The sequence below is a fragment of the Bufo bufo genome, chromosome 4, assembly GCF_905171765.1.
Source record: "Bufo bufo chromosome 4, aBufBuf1.1, whole genome shotgun sequence".
NCBI classification, from domain to species: domain Eukaryota; kingdom Metazoa; phylum Chordata; class Amphibia; order Anura; family Bufonidae; genus Bufo; species Bufo bufo.
In genome coordinates, this window is record NC_053392.1 from 384,345,822 (window position 1) to 384,373,599 (window position 27,778).

General features: G+C 41.0%; 1 protein-coding gene across 5 annotated transcripts in view; it reads right to left on the bottom strand.

Moving 5' to 3' along the window:
* NHSL1 (NHS like 1) overlaps positions 1 to 27,778 on the bottom strand; it is a 229,931-nt gene that overhangs the window by 52,856 nt on the left and 149,297 nt on the right. For 4 of the 5 annotated variants that reach the window (XM_040429214.1, XM_040429215.1, XM_040429219.1 and 1 more), the window contains exon 2: positions 819 to 971. In XM_040429214.1, coding sequence (XP_040285148.1) covers positions 819 to 971 — 153 coding nt within the window. Of the gene's footprint in view, positions 1 to 818; positions 972 to 6,979; positions 7,653 to 27,778 lie in introns of those variants that run through there. The other variant, XM_040429218.1, reaches the window with a different exon arrangement.

Genomic DNA, 27,778 nt, shown 5'->3' on the forward strand with positions numbered 1-27,778 from the left:
TGGCCCTATTAGCTAGCGATTTGTGTCCCTAACAGTCTGTCCCTGCTCCACACAGCAACCTCTCCCTACACTGGCAAAACACTGAATGTAAAATGGCGGCCAGATCAGGTTTATTTATAAGGTAGGGGGTATGTCCATGTGCTTAAATGTCTCAATTGGCTGTCCTGTACCACCTGATGGACGTGTCATGGGTCCAAGTTCTTCACAATGTAAAAGAATATGGCGCAGGCGGACATCGCCATATGTTCGCCCGTTCGGCGAACCGCGAATGAGCAAAGTTTGCCGCGAAAAGACCGCTGAGCGAACCGCAAGGCCATCTCTATTTGTGATTAAAGAGGTTTTCCAGAAGTAGAATATTGATAACCTAGTCTCAGGACCCCTACTGATCAATATCTGATCAGTGGAGGTCCGACTACCAGCACCGCCTCCGATCAGCAGTTTAAAGAGGCCACGATACTTTTGTGAGCACTATAGCATCTTGTTAGGTCAATGACCTTGTATTCCTTGGTCACATGGCCTATTTGCAGCTCAGTTCCATTCAAGTGAATGAGCCTGGGCTGCTATACCAAGCACAGCCGCTATAAAACGTATGGCACTGTGCTTGGTATGCTCCTAGAAGGCCACAGTGTTCTTCAGAGTTGATTAGCGGGGGTTCTGGGGTGACCTATCCTGAAGAGATGCCACTGATACTGAACTTCCAGAAAACCCATTTAAATTTATGTTCAGTTTATACCTATAATGTTTCCAGAATTAAGGTTTTTTATTTAATATGGAACTTTTTACAAGATGAGATACTTATGTAGCACAGTCCTCCTTACCTCGCAGCACTGTCTTCAAGTTGACTTTGGCTTGCTTGTGCAGATCTTCTACGCATGTAGGTCTGGATGATGGTAGGAATACATTTTCCTGTTGGTGCCAAGACGCTGTGTAATGGACCGTCCACTTACTTTCTTCATCTAGATTGGAAACGGCTAGAGGAATGGAAAAAAAACCTTTGATTAGAGACCATAACTGAACTCAAAGCACCATAAACAAGTATAAAGATCTAATAATTTTAACTGGGAAACATATGTTATTTTGTATAGATCACATTATCCCAGCATGTTACAAGGTAGTAAGACACATATAGTCCAATAAATTATAGCTTGGCTCACCGTACTTCAGAAAAGGCAACATATTACTTGTTTTCTGTATAAAGCTGGCACATCTGAATGCCAACAGCTATTCTCCTGACCCCCGCCACCATAAACCATAATGTTTGGCAAGAGTGAAACTGGAAGACTACTCTGAGGAACAAAAGTTCGGCATGTTGAAACCTAACCCATGCAATTGTTCTCTCCCCAATATCCGCCATCAGGGGACTGTCACACTGCAGTATATACATTAGATCTCCCAAAAAATTGTGGGTTAATTTGACAGCATTCAATGTGTATGGCCAGCTTTGAAAGTGACCTGTTTGCTTGGATGTGTTTTATGCAAGTGTCTGGAGATGATCCTGCATCTTCCCAGTTGGTATTCTGCTTGAGGAAGCTGATAAATGAAGAAGCAGCTGGCACCATGTCCATGATGCCGCTGGCAACACTGGCCACTGAGCTGTGTCAAATATTTGGCCTACAGCATATGGCTTATTTTCAAATTAATGGCCCCGGTAACTGAGATATAAGTACTCAGCAATTCTGTTCACAAGCTCAAGGTTAAGGTTTCCTAAGGAATTATTAGTGAGAGGAATACATTGAATACATTCATTTTAGTGTTTTCTAATCTAGAGACTGAATTTAGAGAAGGCTGATATAATGATAATTGGTGTATAACTATATATAAAAGTGATATAGAAAATTAGGCAAAAGGTAACATAAAAGCTAATAAACTAGTTAACCAGAAAGAAGCCAGATTATTAATATAATTACACACTAAAGCCCAGATTAGCTGGATTAGCAGAGGAGGTGAGCCAGGATCCATTTGTCTGTATTTTACACGACAAACACAAGATTACTAATCTTACTGAATGTTTAAATGAATTTGCAATAAATGATACGATTTTAAGAAATTTGGTAAAACATCAAAATGTTATTAAATTTGGCTGGAAGTGTCATGTAGAATCCAAGTGGAGCTAAACTGGATGGCGGAGCAGAGTGTTTACTGTCTTTAAACACTGAATTACATTTCATGACAAGTCATGCCATCTGTTAGCAAATATGTATTTTATCTGAAAGGCAACCAACATTGAACAGGGAGGAACCATCTTCCCAAAGAAAGGGTATTCTTCTTAGCAGAGCACTTTTTGTATCTATGTAACATATTACACAAACTAGTGCACCAGATTGCATTGCACTGCTGTCATGGATATACCCATGCATAAAAGAGAGTCACATCATCCCAAGAGGCATGTGTCAGGTGCAGGCAGCAAGTGACAATGGAAACTACAGTCTTGCCATATGGATGCAGAAATATCATACACGTACTAAAGCCAGAGCCGGCAGGAAATATTTGACTGCAATGGTGTACAGAGTCTATTCTACTGACAAATAACTACTTAATTACTAGCCAGAGGTCCCATCCTACTCCACCAGGTAGCTACAAGCTAATCCATGTTTTATGATGGGATAGAAGGTTTTGCTATTCATTAAGGAGCTGGTTGCTTGTAAAGTTGAAGCAGTGTACTTTCAGTCATCAAAGGAAAATGTTATTTTTTTCAGCCAGTAAACAGTTTGAGGTTAATATTTGACTAAAGGATCAATTAGTCAAACAACCATAGCAGAGCCATAAAGACCATTCAGGACTCTAGACTGGTGGACATCTGAGAGGAGCCTTTAGGCAATGACAAACAACTAGATTGTAAATGATATTGAATGTATTGTTTTGCAGAACTTCTGTCTATGGTTAGGCAGGCACCTGTAGTCAACAGAACTTTGAAGTAACCAATAACAACATTTTTTCATCATCATAAGAAATTCTAGACATGACATGTGAACTGATCTTCAAAACTGATCAACAAGTGAAAAAAAGCCTATATCGGTGCTTACTGAATGTTGTTGATGGACTAAACTTTTCCAAATCCCAACTTATATATTACCATACTTCATGCCCTTGTACACTGGCTGAGGATCGGGACAATTATCAGGGATGAGCATTGGTACAAATGCTAGTTCCTGATAATTGCTCTGTGTAAAGGTGCCACGGATCGCATCTTTTCATGTGGCACAGAAAATCCTCATTTGTCGGCAGCACATTGTGCTAAATAAACAGGACTTGCTGCCGACAAACAAGGAAACTCAATGGGGACGAACAATCATAGTAACGATCATTCAGCCCTGTACATCCTGATCAATGAGAGCTGTCATTAATAGCTGTTGGATGAGCCACTGTTTATCCAAAGGCGATCTCTCCGTACTCCCACCCAAGTCCCCCATAAACGTAGGGTTTGGCATAGCATGCTAGGGAGAGCAGTGAAAGCCGCTTCCAGACACTTCTGGTGGCAGCTTATCTTGTGGGAGAACAAAGTGATCAGTCGAAAAAATTCAGTTGACCTAATCCTTCTATCCTGATATCATCTGTTGGGGGTGTCAGAAGCTGCCTATACACATTAGATTGTTGGCCAAACCTTCTGTTTTCAGTGGGTTTGGGGTCGGCCGACAATACACTAATGTGTATGGGAGCCTTTAATGTGTGTATGCCTACATACTCACCCCCCCCCCCCCCTCCCTATTTAAAATGACTTTATCTAAATCAGTCTTCTATTCTCTACAAGCACACTAATCAGTAACCAGTCATCTGGACAATGATCAATCAGATTGATTATATCTATCCATGCATATCTAGCTTTAGGTTAGGCTGTAGACATCCCTATCAGCTAATCGTTAATAATCTGAATGCTGTTTTTTTTCATCAGTCAAATGTAACAAGATATTTTAAACGACTGACATAAACTACAGTGGGAACAGCATTAACTCCATTGCAAACCAACCACAACTAAAGACATATGCAGACATTAGTTACATGCCAGCCAACCACACGTTAAACGAATGTGTATAGCTACAAAGTGGAAATCCTCTGAACCCCCTACATTAGAAGAAGTTATCAATTAGGTGGACCTGCACAGGATATATGAGTGTATTATGGCAAACTCTGCCAAACACCAGGCTGTTATGTCTGAGAGGTGGCTTCCCTGGGCGAAGTACAGAGATGCCTCCATTGGCACTACTGTTCAGGATGGCAATTGACATACATGTACGCCTCTCCCCTATTCTACCATTGTTATGTTATATTAACCTGCACACAGAGCTCAATAATTAGTGCAACGATATGGGCTGTTGATTGTGAGGTATTATTTGCTAAGGCTACTTTCACACTTGCGGCAGAGTGATCCGGCAAATAGTTCAGTCGCCGCAAAACATATGCCAACTGACGGCATTTGTAAGACTGATCAGGATCCTGATCAGTGTTAAAAATGCCTGATCAGTCAGAAAAATGCATTGAAATGCCGGATCCGTCTTTCCGGTGGCACTTAGGCTAGTTTCACACTTGCGGCAGGACGGGTCCGACATGCTGTTCACCATGTCGGATCCGTCCTGCGGCTATTTCGCCGTGCCCCCGGGCCGCCGTTCCGTCCCCATTGACTATAATGGGGAGGGGGGCGGAGCTCCGGCGCAGCACGGCGGTGCACGGCGAAAGCCGCCAGACTAAAAAAACTGACATGCAGTAATTTTAGTCCGGCGGCCTTTCGCCGTGCACCGCCGTGCTGCGCCGGAGCTCCGCCCCGTCCCCGTTATAGTCAATGGGGTCGGAGCGGCGGCCCGGGGGCACGGCGAAATAGCCGCAGGACGGATCCGAAATGGTGAACAGCATGTCGGATCCGTCCTGCCGCAAGTGTGAAAGTACCCTAATACATTCCTATGGAAAGAATGTATTCAGGCAAGTCTTCAGTTTTTTTAGCCGGAGATAAAACCGTAGCATGCTGCGGTTTTATCTTTTGCCTAATCAGTCAAAAAGACTGAACTGAAGACATCCTGATGCATCCTGAAAGGGATTGCTCTCCATTCAGAATACATTAGGATAAAACTGATCAGTTCTTTTCCGGTATTGAGCCCCTAGGATGGAACTCTGTGCCGGAAAAGAAAAACGCAAGTGGGAAAGTACCCTTACTGGCACCAAGATGTACCAAGACCGTATTTTTTTTCTTTATGTTATTTCTCTGACCTGCGTGTCAGAACTATACTGTAAAATTTTGGATTTTTCTTTATCTGACAATAAAAACCTAATGTTAAAAAATGGGACATTAGTTACATTGCAAGGCAAGACACAAGGGACATTAGTTACATGCAAGCCTACTACAAATAAAGACTTGGAAATTGCAAGCATACTATAACAACAGGTTTCTCTTGACATTGGGGGAATGTATCACACCCTGACTCCAAAAATCCGGCTTAAAAAATTCACAGTATAAGACGTTACGACTTCTTGGTCTTTCTTGAGCAAAAATATAGCAACTTTTTGAATTTTACACCACTCCAGTGGGTGGGAAGGTGGGTGTGGTTAGCTATGTTAATTAGTTTCATTTCAAATTTATCGCTGCCAATTTTTTTTTAAAAAGTCACAAGCTGACTCCATTAGTAGAAAAACGAGCAGCATTTCTAGACAAAAATTGTAGGTTTAAAGATTAACCAAATTTAAAAAACACGTGAGACGTTTGATAAATTCAGCGCAAATTATGCCGAAGCAGACTCAAGCAAAAACGGACTTCATGATAAATTCCTCCACTGAATCTGTCTTTCTTCTTTATCTTCCAGTTAATTATACTCATTAGATGACTGATATATACACACTCCATAAATTCTATAGGTTACTGCACATAGCTTTTATGGTAAATCAATTTGATTCCACAAAAATTATTAAATTAGCATATAAAATAACCTGTTTTTCCTTATTATGTAGGTTATCTATGGGTGACCAGCACAACCAGGTGGAATTTGATATATCTTTTGTACAGTGACACTTGCCCCCTGGTACCCAGGGGCTTAAATGGCTATAAACCCACAGATGCCTTTACAGTTCACCAAAACAACCCCCAAGACTGTGATCTTAGTCTATGCTTCTTTGAAGATCTCAAATAAAATTCAAGATATCATCAGTAAGCACATTCATGATGATGTGAAGTATTTGTTCAACCCTCTCTGATATTTCACTGAACCATAGTGACAACTCTGCAGCAAGTGCTCATTGTCAGCAAAGCCTTTGGTAGCATTCTGCTAGGAGCTCTATTGTTCACTAACTTGTGCTAAGGGAGGTTCTCCAAACAGATCTCTTGGCTAAGCTAGCTGCATTACAAATTCTAATTCAACAAAGCTTTTCATGGACACGCTGAGAGGTTGGAGCAAAGCCTGCAAATTAATTTCATCTATTCGGTATCTCTATGGAGTATACTTTACAATCTAGAAGCCCAGCTCTGAAAAAGACATTCACTATTAAAACAAGAGATTTCACTGAAAGCCTCAGCACATTTGGTGAATCATGTATATTTAGGTAGACCATTGGTGTCCACATGCAAAATCAGGTAACTGTAAATCAAAATTTAATGTGATCAGCCTTTTTTTGAAAGTGTGAGCAAAATACAACATAGCCTGGCCAATAAAGGCAAATATCTTTACACAAGCCAAACACAATAAAAAGGCGTGTTAAAACGCTAACAAAAAGATCTAACACATAAATGCATTACACTGACATTTAATCTGATAAGCAAGGACCCAAAGATTTTAACACTGAAACATGTATCATGTGAAAAATTAAGGTAAAATTAGACAAGCGCAAGGTGGAGCAAACACATGACACTGACAGTAAGTGATGTGAATCTGCTTTGCCTCCATGCATATTCCTTCCAAACATCACCTGAAAAAGAATCTTATTCACTAGACAAAGACACATACATTATTTATAGTCTTCTAAAAAGTTCCTCGCCAAATCACATTTTATCAGCAATACTTACTCTTCTTCTTGAAGAGACTGATGAGTGACTTCAGCTTAGTGTTGATAAACACAACCATTTTTGATGAGCTTCAAAGTTCAAAGCCCATAAACAACTTGCAGGTGCCTCAAAGTGCTGTGTCCACAAGCTTCCACTGATGATCCTTTACAGTTGTAGCATCACAGCCTAAAACTTGCTGGTAAGCCTTGACCCTGAGAGTCCTTTTCCATAGTATAATCTCCAAGTCACAAGAGCAGATGTGGGGGAAAGATGCTTGTGTGTGAGGACCTTAGCCAAGACTTGCGTTTCAGACTTTCTGCCTCATTGCGACGAAACCCCCCATCTCTTGTCATCTCCTCTTCACTCTCCCCCACCTTTCCACCATCCCCAGAGCTCTTTCAGCTCAATTGCCTGTGTTAGCTACTGAAGTTCCAGAGCTCAGCACAGGGCTCAGCACTCTGAAAGGGGCAGTATTGGCTTTCAGCTATTGTTATTCAAACACACCGCCCCCTACCTCCCTGAAACCCATGCTCTGAAAGCAGCAGCAGCACTTTGTCTGCTCTGTAGGGCTGTAAAGAGATGATTGCTGACTATTTGTTTGTTGATTCTATTTTGCCATGCAGCTATCATTTACATTACTTTTGTTCTTTGCTAATGATAGAGTATAGTCGTCTTAGAAAATTGATTTCCTTCAAAGACTAGTTTTAGGAGAACCTTACTGCTTGTTATGTTAAAAACATATAAAGTAATGTATGGTGCTAAACAAGCAGGTGCATTGTCTTCAAATTCCTCAGATGAAAAGAGAGAAGATCGATTTCACCAGTTCTGACCCAATTTTACAAAGAAAAAGAACTCCTTTAACATTTACAATATGCAATTTTATGAATTTTGCTTCTTTTTGAAATTACAAAAACTAAGAAAAACCCTCAAATATTCTACTTGACATTTATGCTTAGATTTCTAAATTAACTATGTCCATAAATATACCTGTAATTAAATGGAAGCTAACACTGGATGTAAAGACCACAGTGCATTTTTTTGGAGACTTGATACAAAGAACCTCCAGCAACTTTTTTGAACATTTTATTTTAACCAATGTTAAAAACGATTTAATAAAAGCCACTGAATTGCAATTTTAGTAAAGCTTAGTCAACGCTTAGTCAACACATTTAGTTGTGGTTGGGGTCGGCCATCTATGTCTGTGACACTCAGACATTTTATATGTGATGGCTTCCTAGACAAAAATAAAGAGAGGGCACAAGGTCAATCCAGTAGATCCGTTATGGCAAGTGCAAGGTATTTGGTGCATAGCTGAACATCCTGGAATAATTGAGGCTTTTGTTTCCTATCAAATAAGAGTTTACATAGATGCATCTGCCACTCACTGGGAAGAGGGATACAACTTGAAAGAAGACACCATATTCTTATCAAGTCGAAGTATAAAATAATCTCTTTTAGTCACATGCTATACTAGAATTAGAGGTGTAGACTAGATTAGATTGGCCATATGCACTAACAATTTTGTCCAGATAGATGTACATCCTTATATGTATTTATTATAAAAATACGTCCCTTAAGACAAGTTATGCACAAATATTTACCCCATAGAAAATATATCCAATGGTATCAAGTATGTAAGACTAATGATAAATACCATAATGGTAGCATCAGAACAACTCTGAAACAAGTCTAACATTTTTTTCCCCCAAATTGTGCAACGACTAGAAATAAACGTATTTATCACCACAGACACAGAAATCATCAAGTGTTCTGTTCTGAAGACTGCATGTGAATATTTAATGGTGCCACTGCCTGATTGCATTGGTAATGTCATATACATTTCCCTTCTACCACCCATCACCCCTCTCCTACATTCACATTTCACATTTCCGCATGACCTGTTCAATGCAGCCATCTGGGACAAACACTTCCACAATCACACACAGGATGCCTGCAGCCGGCCTATATTAAAATGATAATTGACCCAGAAACATTGCCGTCAGAAGGAGATCCAGCAGGTTGCTATGTACACGCACACCTTACATTCATAGCAACAGCAATTCATAAAAGGTCAGATGATCTCCGTGGCAAAGAAAGGCAAGATTTGTGTTGCTCCACTAATACAATATACAGTATAAATTAGCTCAACTAAATACAATATAAATAAAATTAGAAACGGCTGGAAAAAAATAACCTACATTGCTTTAGCTTAATTCCCACCCTGAACGGCATCTTATGCAATGGGTGCTCGGCTCATTCATCTGCCTCCTTATCACAAATGTCACAGGTCTGACAAAGACCGCTTTCACATAAACCCCCCTGTTTAGATTAATTGTGGACCATCTCATGCCTCCAACAAATGACAACTCACAGGGACGGCAGTGAGAGGAAGAGGCCGATAAGGAGACACTGGAATACTTATCAGCATGCACATGCAGAACCAATTCACAAGACTGCAGCAGTAAAGATATATAGTCGCCTTTAAGATTTATTTACACTGGGCCATTACCATTATGATTTGTTAGTTTCCAAACAATTGTATCCAAAACTGAAAAAGATCAATGATGTTTGATCAGTGATAGAACTGATGTTAATCACTGATCAAACTTGATTTTGCATGCATAGCAACTGTCTGCAGTGGCAATGGTAAATGTAAATGCTGCTTGTGTGGACATTTACACTGCCCAGTACATGGTTCTTAGGAAAAATGTTTCGGACGGACCCAGAATCTCTAAAGCTGGCCATACCCTTTAGAGGTACATGGGCCGAACCTGCCAATTTCAGCAAGATCGGCCAACCATCTGATGTGTGACAATCTGGAGAGTGGGAGAAGGGTCAGACATGTTAGATTTCAACTTGCCCGATACTTTTGTTTTCAGAGAGAAGCCGCTGCCAGAGGTGTCTGGCAATGGCTTTCCCCCTTTTCTACTGGAAATACATGCATGCTTGGCTGAGTCAAGCATACAGTACATGTATATAGGGGAACTCAGAGAATTAGCTGTCAGCTAGACAAGTATTTTCTCAAGTCTATGGAGAGCTTAAAGGGATGTTACCATCGAAAATTGGTTTATTTGAATATTGAGTTTTAAAAAGAATAACCCTTTCTGGTGGAAGTGTCCCTTTAACACTTAATAATCAGCTTTTATCATCACACGAAGCTACGTCTGACTATAGATTTATGAATGGCCAACCATGCATGGACAGGATGAGTCCAAAAACTGCTCTATCAAAGTTTATAGAGGCCTAAGCAAAGTGAGGAGGACCCATCTATAGGGCATATGGACTAAGGTTGTTGTTATGAGACAAGGCCATTCAATTTTTTTACATTTTTTTATAACCTTTTTCAAATTTGACTTAAAAGTATTTGTTTTCCATTAACTTTACTACCGATCCACAGTATAGGTGATGTATAATTGCTGAGGGTCTGACCTGTGGGAGAATCGGGGTCTCCAATTCTCCTGTGTTAATTAAGTGGCAAACGTTCCATTCACTGTCTATGGGATTCCCAAATACAGTGCACAATATCTGTCAGCCCCATAGAAGTGAATGGAGCTGTGATCATGCATATGTACTAACATTCTATTCCAACAGGGGACTTGGGGACCCGTTTTTGTGGTTGGACACTGGTTAATTATAAATTTTATCACCTATCCTGTAGATAGGTGACAAGTACAGGGTACAGCCACTCGTTCAGCTTTGTTACACAGTTTCTGTAGCCAAAACCTGGAGTGGTTTAAAAAAAGAGAAGTAGTATCGGTCCTCAACTCTCCTTTTATGATCCACACATCATTCTGGCTTCAAAAACTTCATAAAAAACCGGAACATATGGTCATATCATAATAATAATCTAGGCCTTCTGCCTTCATCTATTAGCTACATTAAAGGCACTCTTGCTTTTAATGGGAACCCTATAAAGTATATGCTGTACAGGGACGGACTGGGAACTTAAAGTGGCCTTGGAAAAAAATAAAAGTGGCTCCAAGTTGTAGGCGAGTTCAAATTGACAAAATCCACAAGTAGGCAGGGACAACAGAAGAAGGTGAGACCAGCAATATCGTAGGGCAGCACAAAATACCTCACTACTAAACCAAATACCACAGTGAAGCATAAAATACTGGCCTATCACCAAACCAAGGACAGTGACAAAGTTGAATTTCTTGAGGACAATTGTAGCTGCTGGCCAAGTTCATAAGTACCTGATGTTCCTAGAATTGATTAATGCTGGGAACATCAGATCGTCATGTACCTGGCCAGTGGGCGTGAGGTGGGCTTGGGCGGCGCCCAGAGAAATTTCTCTATAAGTTATACGGCCAGTCCACCCCTGATGCTGTGTGATGTATAATCACCTGCAATGCCACTGCAGGAAAACTGAAGACTTACTGCTGGGTTCCTCCACATTTTTCAATTGATTGTTAGAGCTGGATAGCCGATGATCCGTTGATTGTTGGGGATTCTTACAAGAGATTGTCCACAGTAGAGACTCTCTTTATCTTCTAATAATTACATTCATTCTGACAAAATCTTAAACCTTTGTTAACAGAAAAGACATTTGTGAACTCAAATAATTTCCAAGTGCCATGAGAAACAATTCTCTTGAGATCTGGTTCTTAAAGAGGACCTTTCACCAGAGGAAAGCCTCTAAACTAACTATACAGAGGTGTAGAGCGGCGCCCAGGGATCCCCCTGCACTTACTGTTATCCCCGGGCGCCGCTCCGTTCGCCCGGTACAGCCTCCGGTATGTAAGGAGTTAGGCTCCACCCATTTGATCCTGCCGGCGTCCTCTTCTCCTATGCTGTAGCGCTGGCCAATGGCAGCGCTCAGCTCATAGCCTGACTATGAGCTGAGCGCTGCCATTGGCCAGCGCTACAGCATAGGAGAAGAAGACGCCGGCAGGATCAAATGGGTGGAGCCTAACTCCTTACATACCGGAGGCTGTACCGGGCGAACGGAGCGGTGCCCGGGGATAACAGTAAGTGCAGGGGGATCCCTGGGCGCCGCTCTACACCTCTGTATAGTTAGTTTAGAGGCTTTCCTCTGGTGAAAGGTCCTCTTTAAACTGTCACGCGTCCTATGCTGATAGTCTAGCGAACTTACAGCACATGATATGCCCATCACTAATGCTCACTGTATACAGATTGATATCTGCCTTTTTGCGTATCGTAATTGATTGTACACAGGCAGCCACAGGGTGGTCACGTCACAGATGAAAATTACATTGTGCTCCAATTTGATCTGAGCTGTGTTTAATTAACAAAGGGCACAGGAAAGATAATGTGTCCTTTAAATGTCAATGGAATTACAGCCCTGGCAGAGGTGCCACACTATCATCAAATGGTTCCAACAATAAAGAGGTTCTTCCCCAACACATTCCAATTTAGAGAGAATATACACTGCTCAAAAAAATAAAGGGAACACTTAAACAACACAATGTAACTCCCAGTCAATCACACTTCTGTGAAATCAAACTGTCCACTTAGGAAGCAACACTGAGTGACAATCCATTTCACATATGTGTTGTGCAAATGGGATAGACAACAGGTGGAAATTATAGGCAACTAGCAAGACACCCCCAATAAAGGAGTGGTTCTGCAGGTGGTAACCACAGACCACTTCTCAGTTCCTATGCTTCCTGGCTGATGTTTTGGTCACTTTTGAATGCTGGCGGTGCTTTCACTCTAGTGGTAGCATGAGACGGAGTCTAGAACCCACACAAGTGGCTCAGGTAGTGCAGCTTATCCAGGATGGCACATCAATGCGAGCTCTGGCAAGAAGGTTTGCTGTGTCTGTCAGCGTAGTGTCCAGAGCATGGAGGCGCTACCAGGAGACAGGCCAGTACATCAGGAGACGTGGAGGAGGCCGTAGGAGGGCAACAACCCAGCAGCAGGACCGCTACCTCCGCCTTTGTGCAAGGAGGAACAGGAGGAGCACTGCCAGAGCCCTGCAAAATGACCTCCAGCAGGCCACAAATGTGCATGTGTCTGCTCAAACGGTCAGAAACAGACTCCATGAGGGTGATATGAGGGCCCGACGTCCACAGGTGGGGGTTGTGCTTACAGCCCAACACCATGCAGGACGTTTGTCATTTGACAGAGAACACCAAGATTGGCAAATTCGCCACTGGCGCCCTGTGCTCTTCACAGATGTGGTTCACACTGAGCACATGTAACAGATGTGACAGAGTCTGGAGACGCTGTGGAGAATGTTCTGCTGCCTGCAACATCCTCCAGCATGACCGGTTTGGCATTGGGCCAGTAATGGTGTGGGGTGGCATTTCTTTGGAGGGCCGCACAGCCCTCCATGTGCTCGCCAGAGGTAGCCTGACTGCCATTAGGTACCAAGATGAGATCCTCAGACCCCTTGTGAGACCATATGCTGGTGCGGTTGGCCCTGGGTTCCTCCTAATGCAAGACAATGCTAGACCTCATGTGGCTGGAGTGTGTCAGCAGTTCCTGCAAGACGAAGGCATTGATGCTATGGACTGGCCCGCCCATTCCCCAGACCTGAATCCAATTGAGCACATCTGGGACATCATGGAGGCTTAGCCTGGCAGCAGGGGTGCTGTTGGGTCTCGCTTCTTGCTACAGGTACTGTGTTGTGGCAGTCTCCATGTGGCGCTCCAATTTAGCATAGGGACTTACTCGAAAGAGGCCACTGTGATGCGTTGGGTAGGGCTATACATTTTCATAAAAAAATACACAAAGAACCTCATATTCATCTTTATCAATGTCCCTTAGCAGCTATAGCTCAAAGTATAATGTAGACGTACAATCCAGGTCTTTTTTTCTACATTTAGTACATTCTGTTACAGGTTTCACAGGATGTGAAATCCCCCACGGTTTGGACACAACAGCTACTGCATGTAACCTCCATGTAAGAAGCATATATTGCTTCCTAGCAAACACTGGGCAATTGGAGAAAAACAAACAACTGCATTTAAAAGACCAAATTATGTCTGATTCCCATGTCACACTCACAAACAAAGAGACATCAGCAAGGGGTGGAGTGTGTCAGAAGCCAACATAGACATGCAAATGACAGTCACCAACCAACACCTCAAATATGGTGCCATTGTGATATAGAAAATTGACCCTATGATATAGCTGTTCTCCAGGGACTGTGTTTATTACATACGTTTATTGAACATAAGACCACCTCAGATCACTCATATATGTGTTTTAATATGGCCCATGCCCATGGCTACACATGTCAATGTAATGTGGCAAGCAATTCCTGGAAGAACCTGTGTCCTGTCCGGAATTTACACAATTCTGAAGAAAAATGGCTGAGAGTCCATGAGGAGATCAGGCTTCATACAATAGGTATATTTAGTTCTTGATGAAATAAAGAACTTGTGTGAAAATAAAACTATGTTTTGAAATATAAGGTTAGATTTGTGCGCACGTGAAATAGGTAAAACACGAAACACCCCACCTATGCAGTACCTCGGTGTCCCAAGTAATCCGTTCCATTGTCAGGTAGGCTTCATTGTCTATATCAGATGGATGGAGGACCTGCTCAGTCAACCTTGGGTATTAGCAGTTATAGTAAGGCCTGTATTGTGGATGTAGGTGAAGCATACATTTTAGCATATATCTGTGTGTGAAGATTAGTGAAGTGTAAAGTAGGAGGTCTGACAACAGGAAAAAATAATTTAATCCAGGGAATGTTTGTTTGATTCCAACTGATGGAAAAAAAATCAATGTAGCAATCAGTGTGAATGAACGTTCAGCCCTTAGACACAGAAAATCAATGAGGTTTTAGCACCCTTGTCCCAAGATATACAGTTTGTACAAAACAATCTGCTAACTGGGAGACAGCTTGATGCTCATTATAAATATAGAATATCTTGACACATGACGTGTACGAGCAGAGACACCTGCCACCAGCTTCCACCTGCCTCCACTGAACATGCAGATATTCTTCATTATATTCCTCTTTCAGCAACGGTGATAAACCTGGCTACACATTGTCATCAAATTCCAAAAACAAGAACATGGTGTATGATCTACATAAAACAAATGTGTACTGGAAGCTGAAAGAGACCATAATGGGGTAAGTGGGAATAGCCAAATCTTTAATGTACGGTAAATTGTCACACTTACATTTTTTCTGTTCAAATGTGAAAACATAAAATGGAAAACGTGAGTCAGGGAATCTATTTAAAAGAGTTGTGTGAGATTATAAGAACATGCCTGCTTTCTAACAAAAACAGCGCCTCTATTGTACACAGGCTTTGCCGGATACTGCAGTCTAGCACCATTCATGTTAAACCAATGACGTAGTTACAGTAACCCTAAATAGTAGACCTAAAAGAGTCCTGTGCACCTACTGTAAATTGGTCCAGCCATGATATAAATGGAAACAGTAGCCCAGATTTACTAATCCTATAAATGGTGTAAATTTAGGCCAAGTTCTCATCATCGTTTATCTTTCCTTTCTTCTGATCCATCAGAAGAACAGAAAAACAAATGGATCATTTTGCATCAGTCTGTGTCACTTCCATCAGAGATCAGTTATTTTTGATGGAAAAAAATGTACTTTTTCAGGATTTTTTCTCTCATCAAAGATAACTGATCTCTGATGGAAGTGACACAAACTGATGAAAACTGATCATAACTGATGCTCAAAATAACGAATACTTTTTTTTCTTTCTTCTGATAGATCAGAGGAACGGAAAGCTAAACGGTGATGTGAACTTGGCCTGTCTAGACCCGCACCAGATTTATCATAGGGGCTCCGACTGGATGATAAATGTGGTGCAGGGATAGACACTTTTGTCTAGCTCTATACCAACTATTGGATAGATAACTGTGAGAAAGAATTTTACACCGGATGTGCTGTGCAAAATGGCGCATCTAAGGCCATGCCCCCTTCCCTATGAAGCTCTTCCCTTTCTGATAAGCCTACCACCTTTTCAAACAAGTCAGAAACAAAGTGTAGAAACCCCAGTTGCGACAATTTGCACCACTTTTTAGGCATATTTTAGGCACAGACACATTAGTAAATCTTGGCCAATATGCATGTTGCCAACCGATTCCTGGGAGACCAGGGACCACTCCTGATGTATGGTGTATATACAATAAGCTAAAATACATAAAATGCAACACAATAATTTGTTATTTGAAACATGGTAGCTACATGTCATATTCCAGATTCACCAGCTATACCGAACAGGTCTTGTCCAGAGGGGATACTTGACTCTACTAAACCATTGCATAGCACTGGAAGCGTTTCTCCAGTCATTAGCTCATTTGCTTATACGTGGCTAGACCACAGAAAGCTCCAGTCAGGACTAGTCTTCTGCACAAGTGATGACAACAAGGCATCTAACAAACTTCTCTGTCCTGCACATTTTTTCAGCAATGCTCCTATCTCCTCTCTAGGACTGCTCGCTTAATAATTTAATCTGATTAGGCAACCATCTGCTCCCTGCATGCTTTTAGGAGGTCTTCTGTCACCAGTGTTCCTGAGGTGTGGAGAACAGACGGGCTCCATAAACACTGTGCACCTATCTTGTAGAGTAAAGCAAAGGAGATGCTACATAGTGAACCAATATATACAATTTTATAGAAATAAATATATAGATATGAGCTCGTGTAAAGAAGCAGCACTGTCCGAGGATGCACTTTTAATACCATCTTTAAATACCAGACTACCATCTGCTCTCTCCAGCATGTCAGATGGCCTGCAGAGCCGTGTCAGCATATAGAAAACAGTCTGCAACTCTGACACATACAAAGGTATACGGTTTTCCCAGATACTCCAAATTCTTGTTTTAGTATGCATTTGGTATGTGGACCTACCTGGTATTGAAAGTATGATGTCTACATGTCTTTACTTTACTGTCTGGTCACATGACACTTAAAGCCCTTTTACATGGGCTGACTAAACGAACGGACCGTTTATTCCTGATAAGTTCCTGATTTTCAGCAGAGCTGCATTTACACGCAGTAATCATCCCGGCTTCCACAGGGCACAGTGATTGGTGCCACCTTTAGGGCTCATTCACACGAACGTGTGTTGCCCGTTGCATTTGTGGATCCGCAATACACGGGCACCGTTCCGTGTGCATTCCACATCATGGATGCGGACCTGATCACTTCAATGGGTCCGCAAATCTGAAGATTCGGAACGGAAGCACGGAACGGAACAACTACGGAATCACTACGAAGTGCCTCCGCCCCGCAAAAAGATAGAACTTGCTCTATCTTTTTGCGGAACGGACGGATCGCGGACCCATTCAAGTGGATTTGCGGTCCACAGCACGGGCATGGGCTTCACACGTTCGTGTGAACAAGCCCTTAGGAATGTTCCTTTTTGATAATGCCCCAATCGTTGCCCTGTGTAAAGGGGCCTTTAGGCTCTATTCACATAATTTTTAGGGTATAGAGTTAAACGCCGATAATACTAAAACAAACCTGCCTAACATTGTGTAGTTCTCCCTCCTAACTCCAAAGCAGCATTGACCCATCAAGCATGCTTTATCAGATCAGGCCGTTACTTCATGGTCTCATTCTGATTCTGATGTATATATGTCCACAATAGGTGACTTTGCCAAGCAAGCTGTGATGCACTGTGTTCTAACATCTTTCTGTCACATCCAACATGAAATTCTTCCGCTCTTTGTGGGATCAGACCTAAAGAGGTAACCTTCACTTTACACATGGTTCAATGTGGCTTGGTTGCCCATGACTGTATCAACTGTACACCAGTTGTCCTTTCTTGTACCACTTTTGGGGGGTACTAACCACAACCTACTAGGCACACCCCACAAGACCTGCCATTACGGGGATGCTCTTGACCCAATTTTCTAACCATCACAAACTAGCCTTTGTAAATGTCACTCCGATTCTTAAGGTCCCTTTACACTTTACATGGGACGACAGAGAAGCAGATTATCGGGAAGGGAGCGTTCCTTCCCGACAATCTGCTGCTCAATGGTGGAGGAGACCCCTTCATTTACATGCTGTGATCTCCTCCAGAGTATGTGGAGGAGCGATCATTAATGCCATCTCTCTTCCCCATACTGACTTGTTTGCCAACACCAGATCGTGTTAACACAGCACGATCTGCTGCCGGCAAATAATTTTTGTGTACGCACAAATGAGTAGCTTACCCAATAAAGGAGCATTTCGCTCATTTATCGGGTAATCGTTGCGGTACATTTACACTGCCATATAATCACCAACTATCTTTCCTATGAATGCTCGTTAGCGATTATCTTTAAGATTCTCAGCCCGTGCAAAGGGCCTTTTACATCCGCCCGTTTTTCTTGATTCCAACATATCAACATCAAGAACTGACTATTCACTTGCTGTCTATTACATGTGGCAAATATATCCAACCCCATGACAGATGCCATGGTCACAAGACAATCTGTGTCATTTACTTCACCTTGTCAGTGGTTTTAGTGTTATCGCTGATTAGTGTATATGTCTATTTTTTTCAAGGAACAGAAATAGTTTTTACTTGCCATATATTGTGCAAATGTATGTTGTTAAATCATCCAAAATGCAACAATTTAGGTGCTGAGAAGCTAATTCAAAAGTGACAACCAATAAGGCTGCATTTCCTTTTGTCACTTCAGGAAAAGTGTCCGCAGGAAAAAAAATATGGAAATTCTAATATATCTGGAATTTTAAAAAAATGAAAAGAAGAAATAGCTCAATCATCAAAGATCGGATGTCAATGAAAATATCAAGTTATATTATTTACTACTCACTCTGAAGGCCTAAAATGTATCTCCAAGCCCAGCCTTCCCACTGACTGTAGGGTAAAGAATATTTATGTTCCCATATGCATTCATTCTCTTATATGATTGTAGTGTTTACATTTCCACTTAAAATGAAATCCATGTATAAACTTCATCCTTACTGGAGCTTATCAGGATGGATGCCCTGAAAAACTCCTCAGCTCAAAGTGATGAGAAGCGGAATTCTGCCACCTAGAGGACATGGACCTGAAAACCATCTCAGGAAATAAGAGGCCTATTTCCACACGGAAAACAGAGTTCAGCATTCATTTATCAATAAGCACTGGAGAAACATGACGCTTAAACTACGGGAAAGCCACTATTTGTGTGAGACAGTGTGATCCATGAAGGCCAAGCTTTCTTCTAGGAATACTTATGATGATTTACAACACAGCGCATGCCGATGACCATATCCAAGTGCTGAGTTTTACACTTTAATGATTGTACTTTGGGTTATCAGTGTGTAACCTGCAACAAAGTCAATATATTACAAATGAATGGGGTTTAAAATCTGTGGAAAAATATGTGTTCTATCTTTTTGCAGAACGGACATACGGATGCGGTAAACACACGGATATCAACATGCATGTATGTCATTGCGGATCTGACAATCACCATACATATTATATATATATAATTGGCTTGGGCTGCTGTAAATGACAAGATCTGCCTTACAACATGCAGAATAAGACGTGGCGTATATATGTTTATCAGTCTGATATGAAACAGCGATGCAAAATCATGCAATAATCAATTTCCAACAGAATGCAAAATTGAATTAACATGCTTATTATAGATCGGGATGAGCGAATTTCATATTAAAAAATCCGTTCACGCTTCGTTTGGTGGTAAAAGCAGAATTGCGTTATGGATTCCGTTACCACGGACTATAACGCAATTCCATGATGGAATGCATAACGGAATGCCTGTAGAGGCATTCCGTTATTCATTTCGTCATAATAGAAGTCTATGGGCTGCAAAACGGATCCGTACGGTTTCCGTTATGCAGGAGAGGACTCCAGCAAGAAAGGAAGAAAATAGACATGAGATAGATAATAGATAGATAGATAGATAGATAGATAGATAGATAGATAGATAGATAGATACTGTGATAGATAAATAGAAGATAAATAGATAGATAGATAGATAGATGTGAGACAGATAATAGATAGATAGATAGATAGATAGATATGAGACAGATAGATAGATAGATAGATAGATAGATAGATAGATAGATAGATAGATAGATAGATAGATAGATAGATAGATTGATAGATAGATATAATAAATAGGATAGATAGATAGATAGATAGATAGATGATAGATAGATAGATAGATATAATAAATAAGATAGATAGATAGATAGATAGATATAATAAATAGGATAGATAGATAGATATGAGATAGATAGATAGATAGATAGATATAATAAATAAGATAGATAGATAGATATAATAAATAGGATAGATAGATAGATATGAGATAGATAGATAATAGATAGATAGATAGATAGATAGATAATATATAGATATGAGATAGATAGATAATAGATAGATAGATAGATAGATAGATATAATAAATAAGATAGATAGATAGATATAATAAATATGATAGATAGATAGATAGATAGATAGATAGATAGATAGATAGATAGATATGAGATAGATAGATAATAGATAGATGAAATAGATAGATAGATAGATATGATAGATAGATAGATAGATAGATAGATAGATAGATAGATAGATAGATAGATAGATAATATAAATGTGTCTACTGTATGTGTTATACTTATTGACCTGTTAAGAAATTGAGAAAACCCCGATTCCTAACTATTGATAGCGGGCAGCGCTCCAGAGCGGAGGAATGTGCTGTGGACCACTGGCTGGGTTTGTACCCTGTACAGCTGAGCTCTTTGACACAGAGAAGAATTGGGCTGTTCACATGCACGGACCCTTTATTCACATGTTAATATCCACCAGTCAGCATTCTTGAAGAGATGTGAGGCGCACATGCACAGAATACAGAAGCAAAGAACCACTTGTCAATTCCTTCACATTCACAAGTGTTGTGGGTAAGACTATTGTCTCGGAGTCAGGGGGCATGATTTAGGTGAATGGGAAAACCACCTTCAGTGTATGCTGAAAATAATACATTCTTTCAAACCGGGAAGAGGGAATTTAAGTCTTTAATGCTTTAAAAGTCAGTACAATGCTGCATCTCCAACACACATTTGAAGAGGTAGCACATACATAAAAATATTAAACAGCTTAGTATTTAGGGTATATGTACATTAAAGTGTCCTCCATAAACAAAATTGCATTGGGAATATAAAAATAATAATTGCTGATTCATTACATAAGAATTAGGATTATGCCATTCTTTTAGACCTTCTACATTGATTTGGCTTTTTAATTACCGTACCCTTAGGTCCAATGCAGCCTCCAAATTTTACAGAGCTATAATATGGCAGCAATATAAGGCTTTATAAGGTAGAGTAAGGCAATATAAGGCCTTACTCTACCTCCTAACTGCATATGCCTCCAATTTCATATGCAGGAATACAGATATAAGATCAAGTGTTCAAGGCTGGTTTCATAACTTCCAAAGAAGTAGCTGTGCAAACATGGTAGGCCACCTACAACATCCCCTCAACCATGGACAATGAGCACTGGAGACCGCCCACATGACAATTCACTATAGTCAGGTACCAAAATAATGGCAATGATAAAGGTAGAATGGGAGAAAGTAGATCTAAAAGAAGAATACCGCTATAGTCAGTGATGGTTTTGGTTGCAAAGGTATGTAGCCTATTGAAGTTCTGTGAGGACATGACAGGTTCTATTTAAAGGGAACCTGTCATCACCTTTATGCTGCGCTCACTGACAGCAACATAAAGTAGGTACAGACACCACTTTAGGTCTGTCACTCATATGGGAATGTCATGCATTTGCAGAGCACTTACTATATAACATGTGCCAGGTAAGGGCTGATTGGCCATAGACCCTACCGAAAAAATTTCCGGTGGACCGATGCCCAGGGCGCCACCCAAGCCATCCTCTCTTCCGCTGGCTTTGAGAATCAGGTTCTCATGTACCAAGCCAGCGACCACACATGCCCTCCTGAATTCAACAGTTGTGGCCACATCTCATCTCCTAAACCCCCTGCTCTGTATCTTAGAGACAACTGGAGGAGGACAATAAATGGCATACATTTATGGTCACCACACAGGGACAGTTTTTGGGGCAATATATTGGTATGCACTGTGGTATATGGTTATAATAGGAAAGTATTTAGCGTTATGGTATTGCTGATCTCGCCTACTTGTATTGGCCCACCTTCTGTCAATCTGGACCCACATCAGCATGGGGCCACTTTTAGTTTTTTTTTTTCTAGGGTCACTTTAATTCCCTAGTCTGCCCCTGGTGCCAGAGAAGAGTCACAGGCTACCAGAGAAGAGTCCAGCTTATTCAAGAGCTCACACTTCCTCCACCGACCTGCTCCCGATTGACAGTTTTCTCCTACGGAAAGTCTTCTGTTTATGAGTACAGCATAATGTTGATGATAGTTTCCCTTTAAACAAGGAAACTTTTAGATACAAGAAAGTACCTGTATAGTAACCCCACTGACAAGGTGCAAGCAGCCATTTTCATCATGTATTGTCTCTTCATGGATGACCAATAATCTTTAAGTTTAATTGACTGGCTTTAAACTTTTTTTTTGTCACAAAATGATTGTACAATGGGAGGGCATCTGACACTTTTAGAAGCTTATAGGATTTCACATGTCCTCTGTCTCAAAGAAAACATGTCCTTGCCGCCCATAAGAACCAAGAAGAGTTGGTTGTAACGGGCAACAAGGCCAATTATTCTCAGAGAATGAGTTTTTCTAACTGAGGGCCCTAGTGTTTTACAATGATCAGTGTTGGTGTCTCCAATTCCCTGTCTGAGGTAACTTGCATTTCCTGCCTCATCAAGCTTGGATAACTTTTCTGTGAAGTTCAACACCGAAGTCTTCTTATGCACGATGACACCATTAATACGCCTTGTTTCTTCACTTATGATAATTTATTGACCTTAATTTTCCATGATAAACTTGCAGCTATGCGTGTGAATTGTCCTCTGGTGACCACAAGAAATGATCCCATACTCATTCATGGATATAACAAGTCTTCACAGACATACAATATTCATGATTGGTCTTGCAAGGATAGACATTGTATGGGCTAACAACATAAAATATGTTCTGCCAAAACACGGTATGCTCAACTAACTGGATTCCTAAAGCGTCACTTATTAGAAGGTCAATTGTTTAAAGCTGAACACAGCTCAGAACCTAAAAATTTGGGGTAACATAAAATAACCCCAATATCCATTCCTATACATTTATAGTGGTCAAGGAAGCTGAGATATGAAGAGTTTTTTGATAACATTATCATATGCCTGCGTGTGACACTGAGAAAGTAAGATAATCGTATTTTTTTTTTTTTACATGACTAAAAAATAGTAACTAAGTGAAGGAAAGAAATAATGCTGCAGAGTAGCTACAGTTTTCTGTCTTGTTAAAGGATTGTCTGGGTTCAGAGTTAAACCCAGACATATCCCCATTTTCACCAAGGCAGCCCTCCGGATATGATGTCATCTTTGCCCTGCGCTGGATCGTGCAGGGCAAAGGCTTTTTGTTTGGAGATACGGTCATGTACCGGGCTCTCCATGGGAAGAAGCCTCAGCCTAGCAGTATAAAAATATAAAACAGCCCTTGTCCTGCTCATATCAGGGGGCTGCCTGTGTGAAAATGGGGGTATGTCCGGGTTCAGCTCTGAACCCGGAAACCCCTTTAAGGATGCCTTGAAACATGCTTGAAATTCATGTTTATGAATGGCTTTATTAAAAATTTTCAGCTGTCTATATATACAGGGGTTAAAAATCAGTCTGTTCACTTCTCAGTCCTGTATAACTTCTCAGTCCTGTCAGCTGATGGCTCATGTGGAGCCTTATCTCTGATCTCCCAAGCTCATAAACACTTAGTATATAAAACTTATAAAACAGATAAGAATATGGCTTAAATGAATGTTTGTGAGGTCAAGCGATCAAAGATAAGGCTTCGCAAGAGCAGTCAGCTGATGGGACTGAGAAGTGATACTCTGCAAACAGAATGATTTTTAACCCATGTATTGGGGCTAAAGAAGACCACATGAAATAGATTTTTAGAGCAAAATGAGTCAAAAGCAACTATAAAATATTTTCCCGAAGGTGTTCATGACCTTTAAAAACACTGTACAAAATGTGTGGGAAGGAGGCCTTATTGAAACCTCTGATTCAACGGTCCACACAACAGGTAAATAAGCTAACATGAACGCTGGGTGAGGATGGAGATCATGATTGGTATCCACATACTATGTCCCTATGACAACAATTAACTGCCAGAGTATAGAGCAGGAGGTGTTGACATGGGGTCACAGTAGAGGAGTAATAATATGACAGAAAAATAAAGTATTCAACTTTTTCACCTTTCCCACATGTATTGTAGGTGTGTAAACGCGGCATAATAGTACATACCTTGTTTAATTCATAGGTCCCAGGTCTTTATGAGAAGGTCTTTTGAATTTGTAAAACATGGTTGCACCACTCCTGATTAAACAGGTTTCTATGTCTATGCAGACAATATGCCCATTGACTGATACCAAGGATAATGCTTACCTTCATGCAATCAACAAAAACAGATCAAATATTTAAATGCCTACTGCTACACAATCAAATAAAGGACTCGCGGAGAAAGGCCAGGAAGCTCTGAAAATGAAGGTATAGAAAGTGCACCGGTCTAGCCAGTTTCTGTTGAGTGAAACCGTCACTGGAGAAAAGGGAGCCTTTGTATGTTAGCTGTACAGGTGTATACTGTCCGCATTACTATTACAATCTGAGAACAGGTGTAAAAAGCGGAATTATGGCTGCAAAATACTAATGGGGACAGTTATCCAATATTTCTGCGGTGTAAAAAAAGCTGCAATTATGACGCATGTCATAATTTCACAATTTAAAATGGGGCTTAGCGAGAGGAGCATGACCTTCTGCTTCGCGACAAGCACTGGCGTAAATTACAGTCTAGCACACGGATTGACTGGAGATGCACCAAATCTATTAACAGACCTGTGCCTCTTAATAAATTTGACGCATTTTGTGCTGAAGGATTTTATACTGAGATTGGCATTTCTAACACCAGTTTTCATACATCTGCCCCATTTCTGCAGGAATACAAAACATCTACTGTAAACTTTCCAGCAGGTAACCATAAAGAGAGCTTGGTAAAAAGAAAAGTATAGCGTTCACACACAGAATTTGCACTTATTACTACGACAACTATGTATATGCAGTTGAAGACATAAAATAGGTGGTATTAGGTGATCATACTTTCTTTCAATTTCTTCTTCCTTGAGCACTATCAAGCACTTCAAATCAGTGGAGCCACATAGGCCTCATGCCTAGGAGCCACATAGGCCTCATGCCTAGGAGCCACATAGGCCTCATGCCCAGGAGCCACATAGGCCTCATGCCTAGGAGCCACATAGGCCTCATGCCCAGGAGCCACATAGGCCTCATACCCAGGACTGCTCTAAGCCTCCAAGGTGTACAGAGTTGCCACAGAAGTCTATGACACTCGCCATAGAAGTCTATGAGGCTCTACTGTACCTATGCATGCCTCTAAATTCAGAATCCAACAGAAAAATGTACATTGTTCCCTCTGACACCATATAACAGATGAGCGAATTATAGATGTGCGAAGTTTCGAAAACTTCAATTTGGCTGCTTTGCCAAATTTCACAAAGAAATTCACTTTGTGATGAATTGCTTTGTCACAAAGCACATGTCTTTGTGAGTAGCGGGCGCAATGATGGGGAATGGCGATTGCGCCGCCCCCTGTCATTGAACCCCTCAGATGCCGCGTTTATTGCCGATCGTGGCATCCGAGATAAAAAATGATGGCTTTCAGGGATTAATTGGTAAAAAAAAATACTCACCTTATACATTTGAACGCGAAGAGGCCGCCACGGCCATCTTGATTGAAGTTCTCTCGTGGAGCATGATGATGTCATCACGCTGGCTGGCATGGTGACGTCATACTTCACCATGCGCGAGATTTCATGCAAGATCTTCAATCAAGATGGCCGTGGCAGCCTCTTTGCATTTAAATGGATAAGGTGAGTATTTTTTTTTTATTTTTTACTGCCATTTCAGGGAAAATGTATTTCTTACCACGAAGCCAGGAAATCTGGCTCCTTGGCAAATAGAATTTTCCCTGAAATTCCGATTGAAGTCCATTTCGGATACTTCGATTCGCTCAACACTACAGAATATATATGTAACTAATAAATTGGTCCATATGTGAAACATCTTACAATAATCTGCCATGACTACGACTACCACCTGTACTTATTAATATATATTCACATATAGGGGTTTATGTCGTGATTTACTAACAGCCGTAAAGGAAATGGAGTATATTGGTCCTAAATTCTAAGATGTCAATGACATTCATAGAGCACAAGCAACAAAGAAAGCTGTTCCTGGAGTGGGGGTGGGGAGGAGCCTTAAATTCTTAGTGGATCAATGAGCCATCAGTGACCTGTCAGCAAATGATCATTTTTCATGATATACATGAATGTTTATGATAGCGTTCAATACTTTATGGCAAAGACAATTGCCGTAAAAACATGTAGCATTCATTGATATTATGAACGCCTTTTTAATTGTGTTTGAGACCTTGTCATCTCTTGACTTGAACAGACAGTCAGAGCTGTATATTGTATTAGGAAATTGCAGCCGTAAAGTTACGTTTTAATGGTATTTCATCATATAACAATCATGATCCAGTGCAATTACAGGACGTATAGGGCAGTCATGTACAAATCAATATGGCGACTGGACATTTTGGCCTGTCAGGGCCTTCTTCAGCGGTCTATAATCTAGAACAAAGCGATATATACTTCTGTGACCGGTAGGATACATGCATAAAGATGAAAAAACAAAAATAAAATAATTTTTTTGAAAAACAGGAATCAGGACATAATGAACAGACACACAGGGATAAAGGGACTAAAAACAGGGGAGCGCACGTCGGAACGCACGTCGGCTCCGCCCGTGTCGCTTGACTCGCGCCGCACGTGACCAGAGTTCCCGGCGGCCCTCACAGTTATAAGGGCGCGCTCATGGATACACGGCCCAGTATCCAGCGCCATTTATGACAGGAAGCCAGCCACAGGTAAATACCAGCAGCAGTGTTAACCCCTTGCCGCCCAAATAATTTTTCCACCACCTGATTTTAAGACTTAACTATATGAATGATATGATATCTTCCGATCCTCCTGACCTATACATGGCTTACTGATATGTCCATTTAGCTACTATTCCTGATATCTCTGCCATTTCAACTAGACCACCACAGGGCCCGTTTGTATACCATCACTGCAGTTATATTGGCCCAACCATGGGGGATATCTGTAAGGTCTCTATACTCACCATGACAAACTAGACCGCTACAATGTATATTACCATGGCATTATTTCAATTCTTATACCGTGTTTGTTTATGCCATTCTGTTCACTCCGGGACTCCAACAAGCTGTCCCCTGTTTTTAGTCCCTTTATCCCTCTGTGTCTGTTCATTATGTCCTGATTCCTGTTTTTCAAAAAAATTCTTTGATTTTTGTTTTTTCATCTTTATGCATGTATCCTACCGCTCACAGAAGTATATATCGCTTTGTTCTAGATTATAGACCGCTGAAGAAGGCCCTGACAGGCCGAAATGTCTGGTCGCCATATTGATTTGTACATGACTGCCCTATACGACCTGTAATTGCACTGGATCATGATTGTTATATGATGAAATACCATAAAAACGTGACTTTACGGCAAAGAAAAAAACTGTGTGCTGCAATTTTCTAATACTAGAGTACGACTAGCAAGTCCTTGCTGGCACCAGCAATAACGGTGTGCGGTACTCCAAATTTAACAGACAGAACTGTATATTGTGACATGGACTAGTTTGAGGGAACATAAGCCCCGTGTGTTATG